The sequence below is a fragment of the Mirounga leonina genome, unplaced genomic scaffold (assembly GCF_011800145.1).
Source record: "Mirounga leonina isolate KUSES-001 unplaced genomic scaffold, KU_Mleo_1.0 Mir_93, whole genome shotgun sequence".
Lineage (NCBI taxonomy): Eukaryota > Metazoa > Chordata > Mammalia > Carnivora > Phocidae > Mirounga > Mirounga leonina.
Genome location: NW_023270854.1, coordinates 24,017,849 through 24,041,040, shown reverse-complemented (window position 1 = coordinate 24,041,040; position 23,192 = coordinate 24,017,849). Strand labels below are relative to the sequence as shown.

Genomic DNA, 23,192 nt, shown 5'->3' with positions numbered 1-23,192 from the left:
AAATAAATCATCTCTTCATTTTCTGAATGAGGACACTGAGGACAGAGCAGAGAAGGCTCACAATGAATTTAGAGGCTCTGCCACGACTAGCGCCCAGGATTCCCGATGCCTGGTTGAGGGAGTCCCACCTTCCAGCCCCGCCACATTTTGTCAGGCCTCCTTGAGCAATGCTCTGCAGGTGTGATGCCCCTCCCCCAGCCCCCCAGGACCCTTCCACCCCCTCTCACCCCTACAGGGGGCACGTATAAGCCTGGAGCCCAGTACCCAAATGGTGTACTTCTGCCCCTTCATGCACTAGAGAAGGCTTGGGGCCATTTCTAAAAATCTGGCGAGGGGAATTCAGAGTTTCAGCAAAAATCACTACTCGTCAGGGGGGGTCCTCCCACAGTCGCCTCATCTCCCCCACGTACTTGCGGGCAGGTTTTTCAAATCCAGTTTGGTAAGGATCGGGTTCAAAAAGACAGCTGAGTAGCCAGGTGTGTAGACTCATCATCTGCTTAGATCTTTGCTCAGGCGAAGTCTACCCTCTGGGAGGGCAGAGTACACCTCCCGCCCTCCACGCCCTCAGAAACCAGGGCCTGCTAGATACAGGCTGACAAAAAGCCCCATCTTCATCACTTCCCTCAAGGTCTGGGGCTGTTAAGTGAGAAGCATCGCAGCCTCCCCAACACTGGTCTCCCGCAAACCCAGGGGTCCCCAGGGCCAGCCCCGGGGACAAGGTGCACAGGTTAAGCCAGGTCTCACCAGAGACAACGAAGGGAAAACCAGGTCTTGTAACCTCAGAACCGTGGCCTGCCAGAGCAGAGCGGTCTCGGAGCTTCGAGAGTTTGGGAGAAGTATTTATCGAGCCCTCTGTAAGCCCGGCCCCGTGCTGGCAGCCTACAGGAACAGAGTGGAGCATCTTCCTCAGGAGGCAGCTGAGTGCAGGAGGAGCTTCTGAGCTGATTTTAAGATGGGCCTCCTGGAAGCAGCGTTTTGCCCTTGGACTATAGCAATGGTTCTCAGGGTTGAGTGGGTAATGGAAACCTCGCGAAGGCGTGTGAAAACAGACGGACACAGCCAGTCTGGGCTGAGAATTTGCGTTTCGAGCATGTCTGCAGTGATGCCCGTCCTTGACCACTCCTGGAGACCCACTGGGCGAGACCATCTTACCGGTTCTAATGCAGCCTAACAAGCTCACTTGCTCGGGGATGGGAGCTGACGAACGGCGTGCAGAAGGCCCATACCACAGGCATCTGTCACACCCAACCCCCTCCCACGGGGCTTTGAAGCTTTCAAATATCACATGAGAAAAATAAATCTAGTCAATATATCAGAAAGGAAGCCCTCACAAAGCCCCCCCTTCTGTGGCTCTCGTCCACGAAGCCATGGGCACGATTCTGGACTGTTCTCCTGGGGCAATGTAGCTGTTACCAGAGTTATCCGTGGTCCCATGAGTGGAGCCAGACTGACCCCGGCAGAATGGATAAATTTCCAATTCCTAAGTCTCTGGGAATGGGAGCGGGGGAGTGGGAATGCTCCAGTGCCCCTTTTCTGTAAATGCCCTCCCAGCCCCGAGGCCTAGTCCCCCAACACTGTAGTCAACATAGGCCTGCCTGCCCTGGAACCTGGAGCCTTCACCCTGCGACCTCGCCAGCGCTCGCTGGGCCAGCCCTGGGTGTGCGGGGACATCCATCCCTTCCTGCAGGTCTAGATCAAAGTGAATTCATCCCACTGGTCACATATTACTTTAACTGGAACTATATCAAGTCGGTAAAGACATATGTGACCTAACAACAAATACATATTTGGTTCTGACCCTGGTTCCTGGCACAGAGCTTCCAAAACTCTCGTAACTCCTAGTGATAGAGGCAAGAGGAACATCTTTCGGGCGCCTGGGTGGCTCAGTTGGTTAAGCGACTGCCTTCGGCTCAGGTCATGATCCTGGGGTCCCGGGATCGAGTCCCGCATCGGGCTACCTGCTCGGCAGGGAGTCTGCTTCTCCCTCTCCCGCTCCCCCCTCTTGTGCTCTTTCTCTCTCTCACTCTCTCTCTCAAATAAATAAATAAAATCTTTAAAAAAAAAAAAAAAAAGAGGAACATCTTTCATTAAATTTGGCCTCAGTGCCTGGTTCCTGACTCGGGAGTACTAAAATCCTTGGCATTTCCTGATAGGGGTGAGACAGATGTGTGTTGTAAGTCATAACAAGAGATTGGAGATTATATATATTGGAGATTATAGCCCCATCCACCAACGCCCCAAAAGGGAAAGACCAGGGCTGGAGATTGAACTAAACATCAATGGCCAATGATTTTATCATCGTTGCCTGTGGAATGGAACCTCCATAAAACCCTAAGCGAGGGCTTCAAAGGGCTTCAGTTTGGTGAGCACCGGGAGGTAGGGATAGGGAGCATGCACCTGGAGAGGGCATGCAAGCTCCGTGCCCCTTCCCACACACCTCGAGTCTCTTCCGTTTGGCTGTTGCTGAGTTGTGTCCTTTATAATAAACCAATAATAGTAAATGAAATGCTCTCCTGAGTTCTGTGGGCTGTCCTGACATATGATCAAACTTGGGAGGGGGTTGTGGGAACCCCCGATTTGTAGACACGTTGGACAGAAGTGTGGGTCACCTGGGGACCCACCAATGTGATTGGCATCTGAAGCGGGGGCCATCTTGTGGAACCGAGCCCCTCACCAGTGGGGTCTGTGCTAACTCTAGGGAGTTAGTACCAAAGTTGAACTAAATCACCTCGTTGGTGTTTCCTATGAGTATAGATTATAGTCCTTGTACTAAGTACACATTTTCCTGCATTTCAGAGATGAAGAAACTCAAGGGGATCTTACCTTCAGACTGTTGTAGGCTAGGTCTGCATCCTGGTCCAAGTCTAGGTCATTCTTTGCTTGTTCCACCTGCACAGATGAGGAGATAGCAGGTGAACCCGGACTACATGCAGCTGTTCCACATGAGTATTTCCACCCACAGTCCCCATGCTTGTTTGCACAGGTGCCCGCACGCCCCCCTCACCCCCATATGTCCACTTCCCTCCCACCTCCAAAACGCAGCTCACAACTCCAGGCCACCAGGAAGCTCTCCACGAATGACTCCCGCCACCCCCCCCACCGGCGGCCCTCACCCCCTCCATGATCTATTCACGTAATCCTTAGGCATACGAATATGTATACACTATGTTATGGGTTAAATTATGTCGCCGCAAAAGAGATGTTGAAGTCCTAACTCCTGGTACCTCTGAACATAACCTAATTTAAAATGGGGTCTTTGCAGATAAAATCAAATCAAGATGAGGTCATTAGGATGGGCCCTAAAGGTGTCCTTACAAGTAGGGAGGTCTCGCACGCATGTGTACACACACCCCACACCCACGCAGGGAGGAATGCCACATGAAGATGGGGGCAGAGACTGGAGTCATGCGGTGCCAAGTCAGGGAACTGGAGCTAAGGAATACCAAGGGTTTCCAGCAACACCAGATGCTCAGAGAGAGAGGGGCATGGAACGGATTCTCCTCCAAAGCCTTTAAGAAAGCACAGCTCGGTTAAAACCTTCATTTTTGACTTCTGGCCTCCAGAACTATGAGAGAAGAAATTTCTGTTGTTTTGAGCCATCCAGTTTGTGGGACTTTGTTCCAGCAGCTGAGGAAACCAGCACCATAACTTATATACCATTAAGAAGGTTAATCTATAATTATGTTCTTATTAATAAGATTAAGGAGTTACTTTTAGGTATTTTGGGATGTGTGTTGTTTTTCCAACTGCTTCCTCCATGTCCCTCTCCAGGAGGGAGTCCGACAGCTGACCCCCTACAATGCTCAATAAATGCTGTCTGACATTAAGCTCTGAAGGATGTAGACAGCAACTGTAATGCTAGCCCATTAGGACTCAATGAACCAATGACTGCTATGATTATTTGGCAGCTACTGGACTTGAACTGTCAATGAGAAGGGGAAGGAACACCGTCATAAGTGGGGTGCTCGGGGTGATTTCAAGCTGTGGGTGACAGTCCTTGAATAAGATAGGTTTTGGAGCTAAAACCTGACAGTGCTTCATTAGATTTTCTACATGTTAGCAGCCTTAGGTCCAAGGTAAGGCCACCACCTGCCGTGCACGGGTTAGGTGAGCCCAGGCAGAGAGAGCTGGGCACCTCTTGCAGACTCTCCAAGATTCAGGGCTGCCACACTGACCACATGGTTTCCTGCCCCTGCAACCTGGGAAAGCTGCTGTCCAGGGTACCAGTCTCCGCCTTGCCTCCTGCCTCAGCAGCGGTCCGGGTCTGCTCTTCACCTGCTGCCCCGGTGACAGGCCTGCGCTTGCGTTCCGTGAAGCGTGGATGTGCCGTGCGGCCACGGATCACTGCGGGGTGCATTTGTTTCTGGGAACATGGAGATCACCTACAGTCTGGGGGGCTGTATTAAGGTGGACTGGCAGTTATGTTTCTAAATGGGCAGCCTGTTGGAACTACCCTGGTGGCAAAGGTGACAGGGCCAGGCCTGGGAACAGGGAGCTGGATGGATGGGAAGTCCAGTACAGGGACAGACCGGCTCCCATGCTGATGTCACATGCTATCGAGGTCTCTGTCCCTCCTTCTCCACAGCGTGGTCTCTCTCAATAGCTGACACCCCAGGGCATGTCTCTCCAGAGGAAAGACACAGGCGGCTCAGGATCCCTCTTGCAACCAAGAGCAGATCCAAGAACATGATCTCTGAAAGTTCAGGTTCAGGGTGCTGTAGAGGGATTCCATAACTTCCATCCCCTGCCCCACTCCTGCTTTTCTTACTAAACTGTCAAAAACAAGATCCTTCTCCTTAAAGGGAGATCCTCAAGACACATTCAGGGCTAGGGGACAAGCCTATGTTCTAACACTTGTTCAGTGATTGCTTTTAAAGAAAGGGATAACTTTTTTTTAATTTGGTATCAAAGAAAAATCCTCAAGCCAAGATTTCAAAATTATTGGCATTTCTGCAGTAGGGAACCCTGGAGGGTGAACGTCTGGGGATAGCTGAGTGGGCCGGGGACTTTGATGTCAGCCACTGTCTGGTGTCATCGATGTGGCTTTTCATACATTTGACGTGTGCTGCCTGTCAGGGCAGCTTCTCTTCTAATGGACCGAGGCATTTGTAAACCTAATCCTTTCACTCTCTATTTGGAAGCTAAGCCACCTTAGAGATTGAAGTCCATCAACAAGATTCACCTCCCCACTTAGTGCTCAGAAGAATACCCAAGAATACGCTAGCAATACAGATCAATGTCTGTATCACATCTGAAGGGAAAGGGAAGCCAGGTGCTACCAAAAGGAGACCACGTGCAGAGGTAGGAGTGGGGGCAAGGCTGAGATGCAGGAAGGGGGTTGAACTCCACAATGGGCAAATCAAGCCTAAGAACAGAGCACAGGCCTTTGACAAATCCACTAGGAGGTCAGCTAACAATGTGACCCATGTCAGAATCAGCCTTCTACCCCATTAGAAGTGGTCCTTCTACCTCCCAAGAAACAACATGTGGTTCCTCCCTTCGTCTCACCGCTAACTTCCATGGGCTCTGTCCACTCCTACAGCACACCAATCCGTACCCAACCTTGCATGTATTCGAGCACTACCGATGTTATTCTTTATTTTTCACCCATGTTATGCCTGGTCCTCCCAACCTAGATCACAAATTCCTCAATGGCCAGGGAGTTTTCTTACATTTTTATCTCATTTCATAAACGTTTTGAATACCTACTCTGAGCAGAGTGCTGAGCATTGCGCAGGTGCCAAGTGGGTCCCTGAGACACTGAGAGATCTGGGGACACTAAGGTTTTCAAGCAATATCCTTTCAGGACTGAAAATACAGATGATAATCTGGGCTGAGGCCAGGGAGCAATCATGGGATAGAAGGGTGAGCAACTGCAAACCTGGGCTACCCCTACCTGAGTGGGGCTAACTCAAGTCCAGGCCAGACTCCACGTAAGGGGAAATCATTTTTCTCTGCTAAAATCTGCCTGCGGCTTGTATTTATCCTTGAATCACACATCCCGGTCCTCCTGGCAAATAGGGGACAATACTAGAGCCCGCCTGCCCCCGTTTTGCCTCTGGAAGTCCCTTGCCCTGGGGGTACTTGGGATAGCCGCCTCCTGTCCATCTGGGGTGGTCTGGGGGCACCGGCAAGAAGAGAAGACTCAACACGACGCCAACGGCAGGAGGAGCTCTCTCCTGACGCCCAGCGCCCTCAGGACCCCAGCCGTCTCGGCCTGCCACGGAGGCCATGGGCCACGGAGGAGGATGCTGGGTCACTCGATGCTAGTACCCGGGGGCCGCTCTGCAGGCTGCAGCCCCAGCACGCACCTGCACCTTCCTGCTGTCCTGCTGCTCTCGCTTCTCCAGCTGCACCTGCAGCTTCTTCCGCTCCTGCTCAAGCTCCCGCACTCTCTTCTGCAGCTTCAGGAAGACTGTCATGTCCATGGCCGCCTTTTCCAGGCCAACGTCCTTCAGGGAACACAGGGAGCCGGGAAGGAGGTTTCAAGAGCTTCAGCGCCGTAGGGGACATACAGCCTGCCTCTCTCTCAGCTGCCTGTCTTCTCTCTCCACCCAGACATCAACCCACGCCCCAGAGGCAAAGCCAGCGCCAACCAGCCATCAGTTCTCATAGTAAAGTTGGCACCCCAGGCTCATTTTCTGTCTAGATAACGTCTGAGTCTTGGCCATTTATATTTCGGTGAGAGCCACTTAAGATAACCACTCATACATTCCAAGAATAGATAAAGACACAGCCATTTTACTTGGAAGTTAAAAGAGCTCACTTATGGAAATGGTCTCGTACCAGAAAAATGGGAAAGCGCAAGCTTTAACGCTTCCTGACGAAGAATCGATGTGGTTACCGATCCCTGCACAGGGGTTATCGACCACCACTGGATGGCGCCTTGAAACAGAACCAACACTTCCCTGCCATGGGACCCCTTTCTTCCACAGATCGTAGAGCATCAGTTTCCCGGATTTTTTCCCCTTTGGATTCAGGCCTGGCTTTGTCCCCTGGGGTTCTGTTGTGTGTAGGTGTGCATGTGCGAACGTGGGTGTCTGCACGGGCATAGCCATGTGGACTTTAAAGTGCACGTGTATACGTGTGTGACCATGTAACTTGGTTCAACACGCATTTCAGGAGTGCAGTGTGCTCTGCCCTGGCTCACCCTAAGAACCGGCCTCAGTTTCCCTGAAGAATGAAGTCCCCGGTGGAAGTGCTTATGTCTGCAGAAAAGGCCACACGTACACCTGGGAGGCCCGTCTGGAGCTCAAGAGGCTGAAGCCTCCGGGACCCAGGCTTAGGAGATCGCAATGGTAAGACCAGGGGCCTTAAGCAAGCGTGTGTTAAGCACTTGCCAGGTGCTCACGACCAGCAGCAGACCACACTGAACTGTATGACAGACCGCCTTCTTGTCCCAGGGGCTCCTTTTCTATCCTTGCCCACCTTCTGTCACTCGCCGTCTCTCATCATATGCATCACATATACACCCGCAGTTATATCCCAAACGTCCCCCATCACCTGATGGTCGCCTGACTCCGCACCCAACAAGCCCCACGAGGGCAGGGGCTGTCTCGGGCTCGGTGACCACTCCTCCTCCAGGGCTCACCCGCGGTGCCTGGCACAGAGACGTGCTCAGGGCACATTCGTGTTTGTGACCGTCTCTCCTCAAGGTCTTTCATGTGCTCTGTAAGGTCTTATGTGCTTGTGATCTTCTTCTTTTCAAATGCCGGAGGAAAAACTGTGACTATGGACCTTTGACAAAACCACACACGGGTTACCAAGTCCACAGAGTGGCACCGTATTTAGGGACAAAGATGTCGTCACTCAGCAAACATGTATGGTTCCAAATAGTCCAAATAATTCTTCTCCGAGTTTGATCCAGCTTCTTGGTCAGGGAAAAAAAGAATTCTTGCATATGTATGGATATTCTGTATGTGTGTGATACTAAATGGGGATGATAATCTCTATTTTAATGACTATACTGTTCCTTCTTCTTTTTTTTAATTAGAGAGGCCGTGGGGGGAGAACCTCCAGCAGACTCCATGCCTAGCATGGAACCGGACACGGGGCTCAATCTCACGACCCTGAGATCATGACCTGAGCTGAAATCAAGAGTCGGAGGCTTAACTGACTGAGCCACCCAGGTGCCCCAGAGCTGTTCCTTCTCAAGCCCGTCATTTTACCTCTCTGCCGTAGGTTCTCAGTTTTATAAGAGTGCCAACCAGGGATTTACCTTCTTTCTTTCTCCCTGGATAGTGGGTAAGGTAAACAGCAATGTATCGCTTTGCACAGTAAATATTAACTCCAGGGTACTGTCTCTAAGTTCCCTGCAGTCCAAGTGATCCGTCGTCAGGAAGAAGCCCCACCAACCAGAAGAGGAAGTCTCCCCCCAGCTGGGAAACCTCAAACAGCTCCACTCCCCCTGGACCACGGACAGCAGCCTCCAGCCTGCCTTACTCACCTCCACCTGTTGAAGGGCATCCTCTGCGTCTCCGACCTCAGATGTGGAGATGGAGGGGTAATTGGAGTCAGACTCTAAGCTACTTTGGTTTGATGGGTTCCGCCTGTGGCCTGGGGTCTGCTGTTGAAGGAGAAAAATGTGAGTACTCATAACAAACTACTGTTAACGGGAACTGTTCCTGTTCAAAGGCCAGTAGATCCTAGAATTGGACTTCTGCCTCATTTGTCAACAAGAACAGGTGTTACTCTTGCTGGGAACAATGGCTAACGGAGCTAACTCCCACAGAAACGTCACGGACCGTTCTTACCGTTATCCATCTAGCTAACCAAATGCCCACGGGAAGGAACCCATGGCAGGACCGAACTCCCTGATGAGTCTCGTCCTGAGGTCCAAATCCCTAACACGTAGGCCCATTTCTCTGAAAGTCCCGGGGAAACGACCCGTATTCTCCTGGTCTTGCCCTGAAAGTACGAACACACCGTCCTGTCCCTGGCCCCCCGGCAAACTGCCTGTAATGACCTCATACAACACTTGTGCCCCCCCCAATGTTATGAAAATAGTAAGCATATTAGAAATAGAGGTTACCATTTATACTGTTCGTTTAAAAATTTTTTTTTTTTCCCCTTGCATATGATTCGGCTTTGAGAGTAAAAACTGACCTTGGTCAGAAAATTTTGTATTTATATATGTTCCTATTTAGCTTCTCTTCCTGGTTTCTATGCAATTAACTTATCAATCTCGTTTGAGGATGCATTTCTGGAGGCAATGTTTATGTGGGCAATGTTTATGTGTCAAAAGAATGACAAATCCTGAAATAGGACGTTTCTCTGTCTATTGCGTTTCAGTAGAAGATTGGGAGAAACAATCAGCCCCTGGGCGTCCCCCCGCAGTCCTGCCAGGGAGGCAGAGATCAGTACTCCCCCCACACCGTCACTGTTTCAACTCAGGAATTTTCCCAGAACAGGGAACAAGACAGACAGCGTACACCTGGGTGGGATTTTTCCTTCGGCTCCTGAGATCTTTGTGAGACCCCAAAAGCTGGGAACGGAGCCATCCCTGGGAAGGATCGCCGGGCCCCGTTACTTGTGTGAGAACCTTCGGCAGGTGCAGCGCAGCGGGCGGCAGCGTGGGGGCCCGAGCCGTGCGGGAATGGCGGCGGAAAGCCAGACGCGGGGCCGGCGCGGGGACAGGGGCAGGACTGCCCTCCTTGCCTTGATGATGGTCAGCTCATCCCGAAGGTTGTCGTATCTCTGCTCCAGCCGCGAATATTCCTTCACGAGGTTCTGGTAGCGGGAGCGCTCCTCCTCCAGCTCTTTCTTCATCTCGAGATTTTCCTTGACGGAGTTTTGGGCAAATTCATCTGGAAAGCAAGCACACTAAGCTGCAGTTTTGCTTTCTGAATGGATTCCCCTCACATGTATTGATTGCCTCATGCTTTCTGATTAATCTTTTATTTTTTTAAAGATTTTATTTGACAGAGAGAGACACAGAGAGAAAGGGAACATAAGCAGGGGGAGCGGGAGAGGAAGCAGGCTCCCCGCGGAGCAGGGAGCCCGACGCGGGGCTCGATCCCAGGACTCTGGGATCATGACCTGAGCTCAAGGCAGACGCCCAACGACTGAGCCACCCAGGCACCCCTGATTAATCTCTTCTTAAAAGGCTGTCCATGACGAGCTCCTTCCATGGACCCCGGATGCTTTTATCCAGCAACCTCACCCACTGCAGAGCGAAGGGCAGCTGGCTATGGTGGCGTCAGTATTCAGAGAAGGGGGAGAGGCCACCCTGCTTTTGGGAAAGTGCGAGAGCAGCAGACAGCCTACGGTTCATTCCCTCACTTAACGCACCAACTTCTCTCCCGTGATGACTGTCACGGCAGCTGCTAGCAACGTCCCTGGAAGAACCCAGGCTTTGTTCCCCACTTTTGTCCCCATTCCTGATCTTCCGTGTTCTTGAAGTGTAGGGAGATTGAAGGATGGAAGGCAAATAGATCACATGGATGGGCTTTCCCCCACAACCAAAACTTATTATTTATACCAGTAGAAAGAAATCATTTTTAAAGGGAAATTAAAAAGTTTAAGTTTTCAATGAGATTTCATGCTGGCCGGGACTGTGCCCTTGGGTGGTTCAGGCAGGAGAGAGACCTAAGGATGGGAGAAGGTGAGTGACTTGCTTAACGGATCCACTGAGCCAGGCAAGGACTGGGGTCTGTGGACACCCACTGCTTCTCCTTGGCCAGACAGCACATGGTGGTTGATGGTGGTGCAAGGCTGGCTGGGATCTGACCCGATTTGTCCTTCAGCGAACATTAACAGAAGAAATCACAACATGTATTATGGATGCTAAAGTTTAAAATCAGCAGGAATGACAGCTCCGAGGTGCTTATTATGTGTCAAGCACCATGCTAAGTGCTTCATACTTCTGAGGTCTGTACTTTTATGTCCATTTTGCAGATGAAGAAACTGAGGACTATAGTCATTAAGGGAGTTGCTCAAAGCCAGGCAGTAGCATGTGGTAGTCATTCTTTGAGTGCAGGTTCCCTGGGCTCCAAATCCCATGCACTACTTTGTCCATCATGTGCGTGTCTCACCACATTCAACTCTTAAAACCAAGAGTCACAGCAGCATCGTAAAGACCACCCTTCTTTTATGTGTATTAAAGCCCTTTCCCCAGTGCACCGTCTTAACTGTGTTCTTGCTAGGAGTCTTTGGGGGAAAATCAGTGTGGAAAAGAAATTGAACTCCAAAATGAAAAATCAAGCACTTTGCACTTACCTTTCGCTTGGCACAGGATTTGGTTGTTAAGCTGTTCTTTCTCATCTTTTAAGAGGGCATTTTCTTGCTCCAGGACTGCAACTTGCTGAAAGGGAGAGCAACAGGAGAAAATGTTTGCCCTGTGCAGCTGGGCAAAGGAAAGGCTCCTTTTGTGGGGTTTGAGGTTCAGCTGGTTATGTTTAAATGCTCTTAAGAAAATCAAGTCAGCCAATAGACACATGAAAAAATGCTCCATATCACTTGTCATCAGGGAAATACAAATCAAAACCATGATGAAAAACCACCTTACACCAGGTAGAATGGCTAAAATTAACAAGGCAGAAAACAACAAATGTTGGCAAGGATGTGGAGAAAGGGGAACCCTCCTACACTGTTGGTGGGAATGCAAGCTGGTGCAGCCACTCTGGAAAACAGTATGGAGGTTCCTCAAAAAGTTGAAAATAGAGCCACCCTACGGCCCAGCAATTGCACTACTGGGTATTTACCCCAAAGATACAGATATAGTGAAATGAAGGGACACCTGCACCCCAATGTTCACAGCAGCAACGTCCACAGTAACCAAACTGTGGAAGGAGCTGAGATGTCCTTCAACAAATGAATGGATAAAGATGTGGTTCATATATACAAGGGAATATTACTCAGCCATCAGAAAGGATGAATACCTACCATTTACATAGACATAGATGGAACTGGAAGGTATTATGCTAAGTGAAATAAATCAATCAGAGAAACACAATAATCATAAGGTTTCACTCGTATGTGGAATATAAGGAATAGTGCAGAGGATCATAGGGGAAGAGAGGGGAAACTGAATGGGAAGAAATCAGGGAGGGAGACAAACCATGAAAGACTCTTGACTCTGGGAAACAAACTGAGGGTTGGGGAAGGGGAGGGGGGTGGAGGGACGGGGTAATTGGGTGATGGGAATTAAGGAGGGCACGTGATGTGATGAGCACTGGGTGTTATACGCCACTGATGAATCAATGAATACTACATCTGAAAGTAATGATGTGCTATATGTTGGCTAATGGAATTTAAATAAAAAAGGAAAAAAGAAAATCAAGTCAGCCAAAACTGCTTTTGTTTCAAGGGGGAAAACTGTTACATTGAAAGAAAAATCCCATTAAAACAAGACAGATGAGCTCTTTATGGTCTTCCAGGGCCCACAAAAACCTCATGAAAAGTCAGCACGACGCTCACATGCCGTGCGCAGGAACTGACGACAGGCTTTCACCTCTTGTGTTTGGCTGCTTGTCTTGGTAAATTTTGAGCTCTCAAACCTGAGTGTCAGGAAAGCCCAGAGCTCACAATGAAGAATTCTCTCTGGTCTTCATCCCACTTGCCCTCGCCTGTCTCCCTGGACCAGCACAGCTTGGGTGCTGCAGAAGGAAGGGGAGCTCTAGTGTTTAGCTTCTTACGAGACCCCCAAACGAAGCACGAAGTGACTAGTACTGGAAATGGCACAAAAAGAAAACAGTGATTAAAGAAAAATTCTGGTCTGCTCAGAGAAAGAATTAAAACCACATGTGGCAAGCTTTTTCAAATGAAAATCTTTGGCTATTCAGGACTGGGGCAAATGTTTGTATAGATTTAGAAATGTAACAATTCAGACGTGTTCTAAGAGAATGAGAAGTTATTAGCTGTTATCAAGGAGGATGAGAAAGGGCTCTCTTTCTCCTGTAACACGGGAACTCGCGTGCAGTGGAACCACCTCTGCATTCTCTCTCTGGACCCCCTGGAGACTCCTGTTGCAGAAGGCCACCGAGTTGTTTTCCCCACCAATGTTGCATCCATCCCTGCCTTCATGACAGAGGTAAGGAAGTGAGCACTGCAGAAACTGGACGGGAAAAGGAAGGACACGTGCCCAGGGGCCCTTAATTCAGGCATCTGGACTTGAGTCCCACTTCCCTGGAGGCTCTCTGAACCACCGCCAAGGCAGCATGGAAAGAACCCCTGCGATCACGCCGCTATCAAAGCACAGCAAATCTGGCTGGAGGCAAGACAATGAGCTTCACAGCCACAGAGCTCTGGCTCTAGAAACCACAGGTCCCTTTCGGTGACATGGACTTGCACCTCACAGGGCTGCTCTCAGGATTCAGTGAGATGATGTATGTGGAGTAAGAGCGGCAGGCACAGCATAGAGTGCTGACGAATATTTGTAGATGGTTCTACAACAGTCCCTTCACTAGGCACTAAGTGGAAACAGAGGCTTTAAAATCATTCCACCACTTAGGGCGCCTGGGTGGCTCAGTCAGTTGGGCGACTGCCTTCGGCTCAGGTCGTGATCCCAGGGTCCTGGGATCGAGTCCCGCATCGGGCTCCTGGCTCAGCGGGGAGTCTGTTTCTCCCTCTGACCCTCTCCCCTCTCATGCTGTTTCTCTCTCAAGCTCCCCTTCCTTCTGCAGCACCCAAAATAAAATCTTTAAAAAATAAAATAAAATCATTCCACCACTTTGCAAAAACCTGAGGGAAAAATGAGTATCTATTCTGCACTGGTTATTTCATACAACAGTAGAGAACATTTTTCAGTTTTTTCTTAAAGATTTTTTTATTTATTAATTTGAGAGAGAGCATGTGAGCAAGAGCACAAGCAGGAGAAAGAGTCAGAGGCAGAGGGAGAAGCAGGCTCCCCAGGGAGCAGGAAGCCCGATGCGGGACTCGATCCCAGGACCCTGGGATCATGACCTGAGCCGAAGGCAGATGCCCAATGACTAAGCCACCCAGGTGTCCCTTTTTAGTTCGTTCTGTGAGGCTAGTAATATCCCGATACCAGAACCAGACAAAGGTATCACAGGAAAGCCACAGACCATTATCTCTTATGAGTACAGATGCAAAAAACCCTTAACAAAATGCTACCAAATGTTCATGATAAAAACTCAACAAACTAGGAATAGAAGGGGCCTTCTTCAGCCTGATAAAGGGCATCCATAAAAACCCACAACATCAGACTTTATGGTGAAACACAGAATGCCTTTTGCATCCACGGTCAGGACAAACACAAGGATATCTGCTCTCACCCAAACTATTCAACGTTGCACTGGAGATTCTGGACAGGGCAATTGGAGAAGAAAAACAATTCAATGAGGAAAGAACAGTCTTTTCAACAAATGGCTGGGACAACTAGATTTCCACATACAAAATAAAATTGGACTCCTACCTCACACTATATACGAAAATAAGCTAAAAAGGTATCAAAGACCTAAATGTAAGAGTTAAAACTACAAAACTCTTGGCAGACACATAGAAGCAAATCTCTGTGGCCCTGGATTAGTCAATGGTTTCTTAATACAACACCAAAAGCACAAGCAACCAAAGAAAAAACATTTAAATTGGACTTCATCTAAACTAAAAACTTTTCGGCTTCAAAGGATACTATCAAAGGCAAAGGGCAACTCACAGAATGAGAGTAAATATTTGTAAATTATCTGATATGGGACTTGGACCCTGAATATACAGAGTATTTACAACTCAACAGAGAAAAAGAAATCCAATCAAAAAATGGGAAAAAAAACTGAATAGACACTTCATGTGGCCAATATGCACATGACAAAATATTCAACGTCATTAGGGGAAAGCAAACCAAGACCGCAATGATTTATCACCTCACATATACTATGATGGTTATGATACAAAAAGATAATTACAAATGTTGGAGAGTACGTGGAGAAATCAGACTTCTCATATCCTGCTGATGGAACATAAACCAGTGCAACATCTTTGGAAGTTCCTCGAAAATTGCATTTTAACCCTGGTAAGACCAACAATTCCATTCCTAGGTTTCCAAGAGAAATGAAAACCTATGTCTACACAAGAATTTGTATACAGATGGTTGCCGGAGTGTTATTCAGAAGGGCCAAAAAGTGGAAACAATCCAAATGTCCATCAATGAACTGATGAACAAAATACGGCATGTCCATATGATGAAATACTATTTAGCAATGAAAAGCAATAAAGTATTGATCCATGCTACAATATGGATAAATCTTGAAAACATGATGCTAAGTGAAAAAGGTCAGAAAGTCACGTATGATGATTCCATTCATATAAAGTGTACAGAATAGGCAGATCTATAGAGACAGAAAGTAGATTAGTGGTTGCCTAAGGATAGGATGGGGAATGGGGTGTGACTGTTAATGGATACAGTTTTTTTGGGGGTGGTGATAAAAATATTCTAAATTAGACTCTGCGATAGTTGTAAAACTACTTTAAAAAACACTGAATTGTACACTTTAAATGGGTAAACTATGGTATGTGAATTATATTCAATAAAGCTGCTAAAAAATCATTCCACAAATAAGCCTATCCACTAAGCACAGTACCCTGTGCTCAATGTGACAAAAGATAAAAAGAGGAGTATAAGACAGGCTCTAAGTGATGAGCTTCTTCACAGCTCCAAGACTGGTAAGTGATGCAATGAATGACTGCATTCCCTGGTTCAAGTCCTCACTTCTAGCCATGTTTGGTACATTTCATGATCTACTGGCAGTGGTTTGGGGGCGGGGGGGAGAGGATTCCTCCCAGCCTGTGTAGAAAGAGCCTCAAAGAGGATATCTTTGGTACACCACCATGTTCACGGTAGCTGAGACTAGAGGGTAACCTCCGGGGACCACTGCCTAGGAGATAGGTCCCTGATGGACCCACCGGCACTCCCATCAGAGAAACACCTTTCAGACTCTGCCAGAGCCCTTTGGCAGTAAAAGCAAGAATGGAGGCCCCAGGGATGCTGGCTAAAGGGCAGAAACCTTCCTGACATCTGAATTTCAACTATTTATGAGTAAATGCTACCCTCCCTTCCCCCCTAGCTTTAAAGTTCAGCTTAAGGCGCTGGGGGGTGAGGTAAGAGGACAGCTGCCTCTCCCCCACAAAGCTCAGCATCGTGTGGGAAGGGTCAGGAGAGAATTTCAACAAGGCTGGAGTCCAGGAATGAGGTCACCTGTCCTCCCCGCCCCCCGCCATAGGGGCTCAGAAGGCAGCGACTCTCACAGGTGCGCCCGCTACTCTGGGAGCCTGGCGGATCTGCAGATGGCTTGCTCTCTACGGTTGTGCAGGGAGAACCGCTGATACACAGGGTCTCTGGAGGCTTACAAAAACCTCCAAGTACTTACTTCGGCAACAGTCTCTCTACACAATTCAATGTCTTCCAATTTCAGAGTTTTCAACGTCCTTCAAAATGTGGCTCAAAACCATGTTCCAGGAAACTGTCCCTTCTCTGCTACATGGTATTGCTGCTTTTTCATTCTCTCAGTTCAGATGGACTCGGTTTCTATCACAAGTCCTCCTGCAGATGTAGTGCTGAGAGTTCCAGGAATGAGGCTCTGACCGGCGCGGGTCATCCTGACACTGCCAGGCAGAGTCTAAGCCCGCTCATGGAGAGCCAGGCGAACGGGCGTGTTCTGCCTCCCCACAGGGTCTCAAACGAGAAAAGGCTGGTAAAAAGATTTATGCACATAACTAATTGCCACACACTGTTCTTCATCCACAAGTTACTGTCCATTATGATGAACACAACTGACGTGTGTCCGCAGAGACTGCAACCTGCTTTGGCAGGGAGGGCTGGGGACAGAAGTAGCAGCCCCGAGCGATGCCCTTCATCATCAGGGCCTGCCACTCACCCACCAGACACTTCCTGACACCATTCCCCATGCCAGGAGCTGGGGAGGCAAAGTAAGCTCCCCTATCTGGGCAGCCGCTTTCTGAGCGCACCCCCCTCAACAGGAGCGAGGGACAAGTGGGCAGATTTCTGTCCAGCAGGGTTTCTAAGCCTCAGCACTACGGACATGATGGGCTAGGTAATTCTTTGTTGTTGGCAGGGGTGCTGTCCTCTCAGACATTCGGCGGCATCCGGGCCTCTACCCACTGGATTCTGATAACTCTGCGGCCCCCCTGCCCCCTACCCAGCTGTGACCGCCGAAATGTCTCCAGACATGGCCAAAGGTTCCTTGTGGGCAACAGGGCCTCTTGCCGAGAACCACTGCTATGAGGGGAATTAGGATGAACAGAGGTACCAAGGAACAGAGGGAGGCCCCAGAAGGTTTCCTAGGAGAAGCGGGTTGTCTCAGACCCGTGGGATTTGCAGGCAGCCAAGGGAGCTCTAGGTGGAAAGAAGACGTGGTGCAGACGAATGGTAGCCATGGTTTGGGAACGGAACAGCGCTGTTGTGGTAATGCGGACAGAGGGGGGCTGAGAAAGGACGAGGCTGGGTGGGGAGAAGTGAGAATCGGGAGAACGGCTTCACTCCCTTTGTCTTCAGGATAAACTCAACTCTTCCACACACCTCCCTAAAATGGGCTGAGTGAGGCCCAGCTTCTCCCCGCTCTTTGTTTCTGCCTCAGTGTGTCCCTGTTCCCCCCGCCCAGCTCTCTTCCCCAGCCTTCCTGGGCAGGGAGGGGGGTTTCTCCTCCTTGTCTAGCTCTGGACCATGATTCATTCTTCCAGGAAGGCCTCCTATCCTGCAGGTGTGGGGTGAGCCCCCGAGCTCCATCCTCAGCTTACAGGGCCTGCTTGTCCCTCCAGAGATACAGTCAGACTGCTCTGCATCCTCACCCACCTACTCAGCCTGGGCCCACGGACCACAGCCAGGCTGTCACGTCCTCACGGGACACATCACGCCCAAGGTGACCGAGCCCGCGAGGAGCCCTGCACAACCAGTTAAGGGGTCTATGCTTTCCTCCGTTGAAAAAAAGGGTTCCTTTAATTTTTTTTTCCCGAATGGTCGATTAAAACATCTAGAACGCAGGAGTTGCTTAATCAAATGATTCAAGAGAAACACAATGTGGGGAAAAAATACTCTTCGAGTGCATCTAATTTCCTATTATTGAGAACAGTTCACCCAATGAGCACGTTTAAGTTGGCTTCGCAAATCATGGAAATAGCTTTCCCGTTCCTCAGTGCACATGCTGAAAACAGCCGCCAGAAGCAAGCACGAGGCGTGTGGCTCTACGAGAGCGAGCCTTGATGGGGCCTCACACGGAGCTCAATTTGGCGCCACGTCTGGAGGGCAGGACTCTGGTCACCCTTGGCCAAGAACAAGGCACAGGGCTGTCACCTCTGAATTACCCGGCTGTGAGTCACTGTGTGTCAGGTCACCAGCCTGCTTCCCCAGACCCTCTCTCTGAAGATACAGATGGCTCCCAGAGCACGTGGTCCCCTGCGAAGGCGTCCCAGTTCACTCACCGTCCTCATCCCCCCTCCCCGGGGCATCTGCAGTCATCATCCCTCTGCAACGGAACGCAGAAGTCAGGCATGGCTGGCCGGGAGAACGTGCCTGCCACCACCACTAGGCTGAACCCCAAACCTCCATGCCCAGGAATGTAGCCTAAGATCATGTAACTTTGTTGCAACCACTTATGATCAGGGGAGACTAGTGTGAGCAAGCCGCGGTCAACGGCATGTACCTACCGATGTGTTCTACGGCGCCTGAGCCTTTCTTCCCTGTCTCCCTCCATGGCTTTGACTCACGAAGGTAGGCCTCTGAGGACCTCAGCTTTGTTATTCTGAGCCGTACATCAAAGTGACAGGGGGAGCTTTGTTTTCTTCTTTGCCTGCACAACTCTGAAGGTAGGCCCACTCTCCTGCTCTTCAGTCCCACCCCCCGCTCCACACCCCGGGAGGGCAGAGAGACTGCTTCCCCATCCCATGTCCCCAGGTACTGGCCACCCCTCCGTCTTTCCAGCCAGCTAGCACATGGGGAGTTTGCTGGCAGGCACAGTGGGTGACAAACTTCTGCAGCTAAATGGCCTCCCTTCTATGAAGGGTCAGGAATGCAGGCTAGAGAGAGAGACACTTAACACAGAACCAGGCAGGTGTGTTCCCTTCAGCATGATAAATAATACCTTTGCTAGGGTTTGGGGCTCCAACATTATTCAGCAGCTCCATTTTCTCTTGGGCTGGGTGGGGGGCAGAAGGTCTGCTAACTCCTACAGGCAATATTACTGGGAGGGTTTCTTCTACAAGGTTACTTGGGGCAGATCATCAGAATCAACGTTGGGGCTAAATCCTATCACTATGAGGCTAATTTAGTCCCTGCTAAGTTAAACGAAACAAATACCCCAGCTTCATGCTCAAGAACTGCCTTTATTGGGGCGCCTGGGTGGCTCAGTCGGTTAGAGGTTTGCCTTCCACTCAGGTCATGATCTCAGGGTCCTGGGATAGAGCCCCACGTCTGCTTCACCCTCTCCCTCTGTGACCTTTCTTGCTCTGGATCAAATAAAAATTTAAAACTTAAAAGAACTGCCTTTACTAGTTAATCTTTAGGGATATGAACGTAGCTCTGGGCTTTTGGGTTTGTCTTTTTTCATGTTGGGCATTTAAACCATAAAAAGGGCCAAATGCAAGGTTTCTAGTAGAAAGCCATGGGACGAACTGATTAGACAATGCCTATCAGAAAAGGCTCTTCTGCCCACCATTGTGTCCTGAGTCCTCTGTCCTCAATGCTGTGCACGAACCATCTAGTAGAAAGTTATAGGCATGGCCCTTGGCAGGAACAACACTTTTAATTCTGCAAAATCCTGGTCCATTCTGAGAGTAAGGTAAATAGAAAGCACATTCTAAGTGGGAAGTTATTTCGTCAAAGGGAAAGGGGCCTGAGCAGAGGAGAGAGAGAAGAGGAAGAATAGATCACACACAGAGGACAGCACAGAAATAAAATTGGAACTCACTTGGGACACATGGCTGTTATCGGGCATGAATACAGCGAGGGAAACAAAGCCAAGGGGAGGATGCTCTCAAAGCTAGAAGGAAGCAGCTGTGCCACCATTCCTGGAACAGCCCCATGGAGTTCATGGCGGAGTCCAGACCCCTGGCCCTGGCTCATGCGTGCTCCTCCTGTCATTCAGCCTCCACTGTGCTAAGACATGGGGCTGAGAAGGAGGATGGGGTCCACGTAGGTTCAGGTAGAACATGACCTCCACAAAGTTACAGGCTAGTTGAGGGTATGATAAATGAACATCTATTGAGCTATTGTTATGTCTCCAGCACAGTTATAAATTGACTTACTGCCTTTGAGGTAGGTACCATCAATGTTTGCTTTTAGGGAAACTAAGGCACAGAAAAGTTAGAGACCTTGCCAAAAGCCAGCCAGGGAGAGGTATAGCTGGCCTTTGCCCTGAGTAGTCTGGGTGCAAGCAGGCCCAGCTGTTTACTATGCTACCATGTGTCTTGACAGTTCAGAAGGCTGACGTATGATGAATGGCGATGTCAACAGCCTATAGCGGGCCTCAGACGACTGGTTCCCACAGCAAGAGTGATAGGACGATGCTCAGGGTGGGAGAGAACTGATGTGCGCTACAGGGCCTAGTGCCTAAAACAGAGCTGTTCCTCTCTCTGGATACTTCATGGCTAATGTTGCCCTCAAGGTCAGAAGGGCCTTCAAGGTCAGAAGGTCCTTCCCAATCTGACCCCACTGCCTCGCTGGCCTCAATTCCCTCCTACCCTTCCTCTTCCTCACTCTGCCTCAGCCCAGTGGCCTCCTTGTTGGTTCTCAAACCTGTCCAGCCTACTCCCACCTCAGGGCCTATGCACCTGCTGTTTACAATGGTTACCCGTCCCCTAGAAATGCTCATGGCTCACCCTCACCTCACTCGGGTGTCTTCTCAGAGAGATGTTCTCTGGCCACCATAAGCAAACTCATACCTCTCCCTGCCCTCAGAGGTCCCTCTCTATCCCCTTCACTCCGCTGTATTTTTCTTTATGGCACATGATGGATAATCTGTATTTGATTCCTGTCTGTACATTCTCTCATAACCCCAAATATTTGAGCTCCATAAGAATGAGAAGGACTTTAAAAAAATTGTTTCCTTCTGCCCCAGTGTGTAGAATGGTCCCTAACACACACAGGCACCCCATAACTATCTGTTCGGTGAATGAGGGGCTTGGACTTCCATGATGTCTTCAATGAGATGATGTTCCTCCACACAGTTGGTGTGGGGTTCTCATTCTAACAACCATCAGCCTCCTTACAAACCACAAACCTTGGAGCTCTGGGAACACAACTCTGTGTCTCCGTTGGCCAGAGAAGTCTTCTCTGCACCTTTGGAGAAAGACTCAAAACACCCCATTGTGAGAACCCCACTAACCCCCCAAATCAGATCTCTCTCCTTCCGTTTGGAAGAACCCAAAGCCTTGACACTAGAACTTCCCAAGGTCACCAACCAGCGGCTGGCAGATCAGTGACAGATGACGCGATACTGCACACAGCCCCAGCTGCTGAACACCCAGGCCCGGGGGCTGCTCTCCATCCCTCCCAAGTGTCAGGAACCCTTGCTCAGAGCCAGGGTCCGCAACCCTGCACGGAGCCAGGCCTTGCTGGCTCCACCAGGTGAGCTTTGGAGCCGATTCTGGATAATGAGTCATGACTGCATGTCAAGGGTGGCCCTGGGGGCCACGTCACTTTCATCACGGACACAGAACAGCTCAACTGTCCCCAAAAGCACAGCTGCACATAACGTCGGCACGGGGGTCACTGATAGCTTTAGAAAATAACCCATCACACAGGCGAAAAGGAGGGGAGGCCTATGGCCTGGGTGCACCTGCCCCAGGGAAAGGCCCCAAGAGCAGAGACCTTCAGGGGAGAGGGTGTGCGCTGACACGTGGCTGGGGGCGGGGCGGTGCTGCCCCAGGTCTGCGGGGGGGGGGGGGGGGGGGGAGGGGAGGTCCTGCCCTCAGGGAGACCCAGCATCTCCCAGCCCAAAGCGGCGTAGTCCTGTGGCCAGACAATGAATATCGTCAGCATTGGGGAGCCCAAAGTTTTCCAGGCTGCCTGTTCCAATAAAGCATTTGCTGACGGACATATCAAACCCATTAATTAACATCTACCCGCAGTCGGCTCCTCACTGTGCTCTGTCTCATCAATCTTGCTCAGGGCAGAGCAGCCTCTAGACAAGCCTGAGAGGAAACCAATTGTCTGATTATTCAGCATTTGTTAAGATGAGACATGGTGCCTTTGATAAATATTAAACCCTGAACAGGCACAAAAGACGAAGGGTGGGGGATAAAAGCTAGCCCCTCTCCCCACCCACTCCCCACAGCCACGGGAATAGAAAAGTTTTAAAGACCCTGGAGAAGGAGGTTCTTTTGCTTCCACTTTCTCTCTTCTTGGAGAGAGGTGGACATTGCACCTAATGAATCATCTTATGCCAGTTCCTTCTCATGCTACTAGCTGGGGATTTGCTTACATTTTGGAGAGAAGGTGCTTTTCTTGTTCTGCCTCTGTGCCTACTGCTCTCCTTTTTGCAGTGTCCTTGAATTGTTTTCTCTTGGCAGTTCCAAGCTCTTATTGTATTTAAGACCTAGCTCAACACACTCCTAGGAAATAATAATTTTTGTAAGGAGAAGAGGAAAGCACCCTCCTCTCTGTTATGCCGTGCCCAGGAAGAGTTTTATTATTTTTTTTTAAAGATTTTATTTATTTGACAGAAAGAGAGAGACAGCGAGAGAGGGAACACAAGCAAGGGGAGTGTGAGAGGGAGAAGCAGGCTTCCCACAGAGCAGGGAGCCGGATGCGGGGCTCGATCCCAGGACCCCGGGCTCATGACCTGAGCTGAAGGCAGACGCTTAAGGACTGAGCCACTGAAGCGCCCAAGAGTTTCATTATTAGAACCCTCAGGCTCCCTTGGATGGAGACTTAGACATTTTTAGAGCGCTAAGTCCTCAAACCACAGAGCCCAAGGGGAAGCAGGTGAGGCGGCTGGGTGGCCGAGGAGTCGAGGGCTCTCTGGGGGGTGGAGACAAGAGACACCCCAGTTTTGTGGATCTGCTGGGTAAACAGACTTCCCACGTGCCTCACCGGACTCGGGTGCCCGTGCAGGGAACTTGCTTTTCTTTTTCTCCTGGGGTCCCCAATCTCAAAGGTTTCCAGTTCTAATCCTGGCATCTTCTCTGCCTTTGGATTCCACCGCCTTGTTTTTTAATCCCATGGAAGGGTTACATCCATCTGTTCCCACAGTCAGTAGACACAAGGGCAGAATTCCACCGTTTGT

General features: G+C 49.8%; 1 protein-coding gene across 1 annotated transcript in view; it reads right to left on the bottom strand.

The window, feature by feature from the left end:
• Positions 1-23,192, bottom strand: part of MYO5B (myosin VB) — a 334,133-nt gene that overhangs the window by 30,957 nt on the left and 279,984 nt on the right. The window contains exons 23-27 of the mRNA XM_034995772.1: positions 11,218-11,302; positions 9,658-9,806; positions 8,447-8,566; positions 6,312-6,452; positions 2,824-2,889 (exon numbers count right to left, since the gene is read on the bottom strand). Of these exons, the coding sequence (XP_034851663.1) occupies positions 2,824-2,889; positions 6,312-6,452; positions 8,447-8,566; positions 9,658-9,806; positions 11,218-11,302 (561 nt within the window). The remainder of the gene's footprint in view (positions 1-2,823; positions 2,890-6,311; positions 6,453-8,446; positions 8,567-9,657; positions 9,807-11,217; positions 11,303-23,192) is intronic.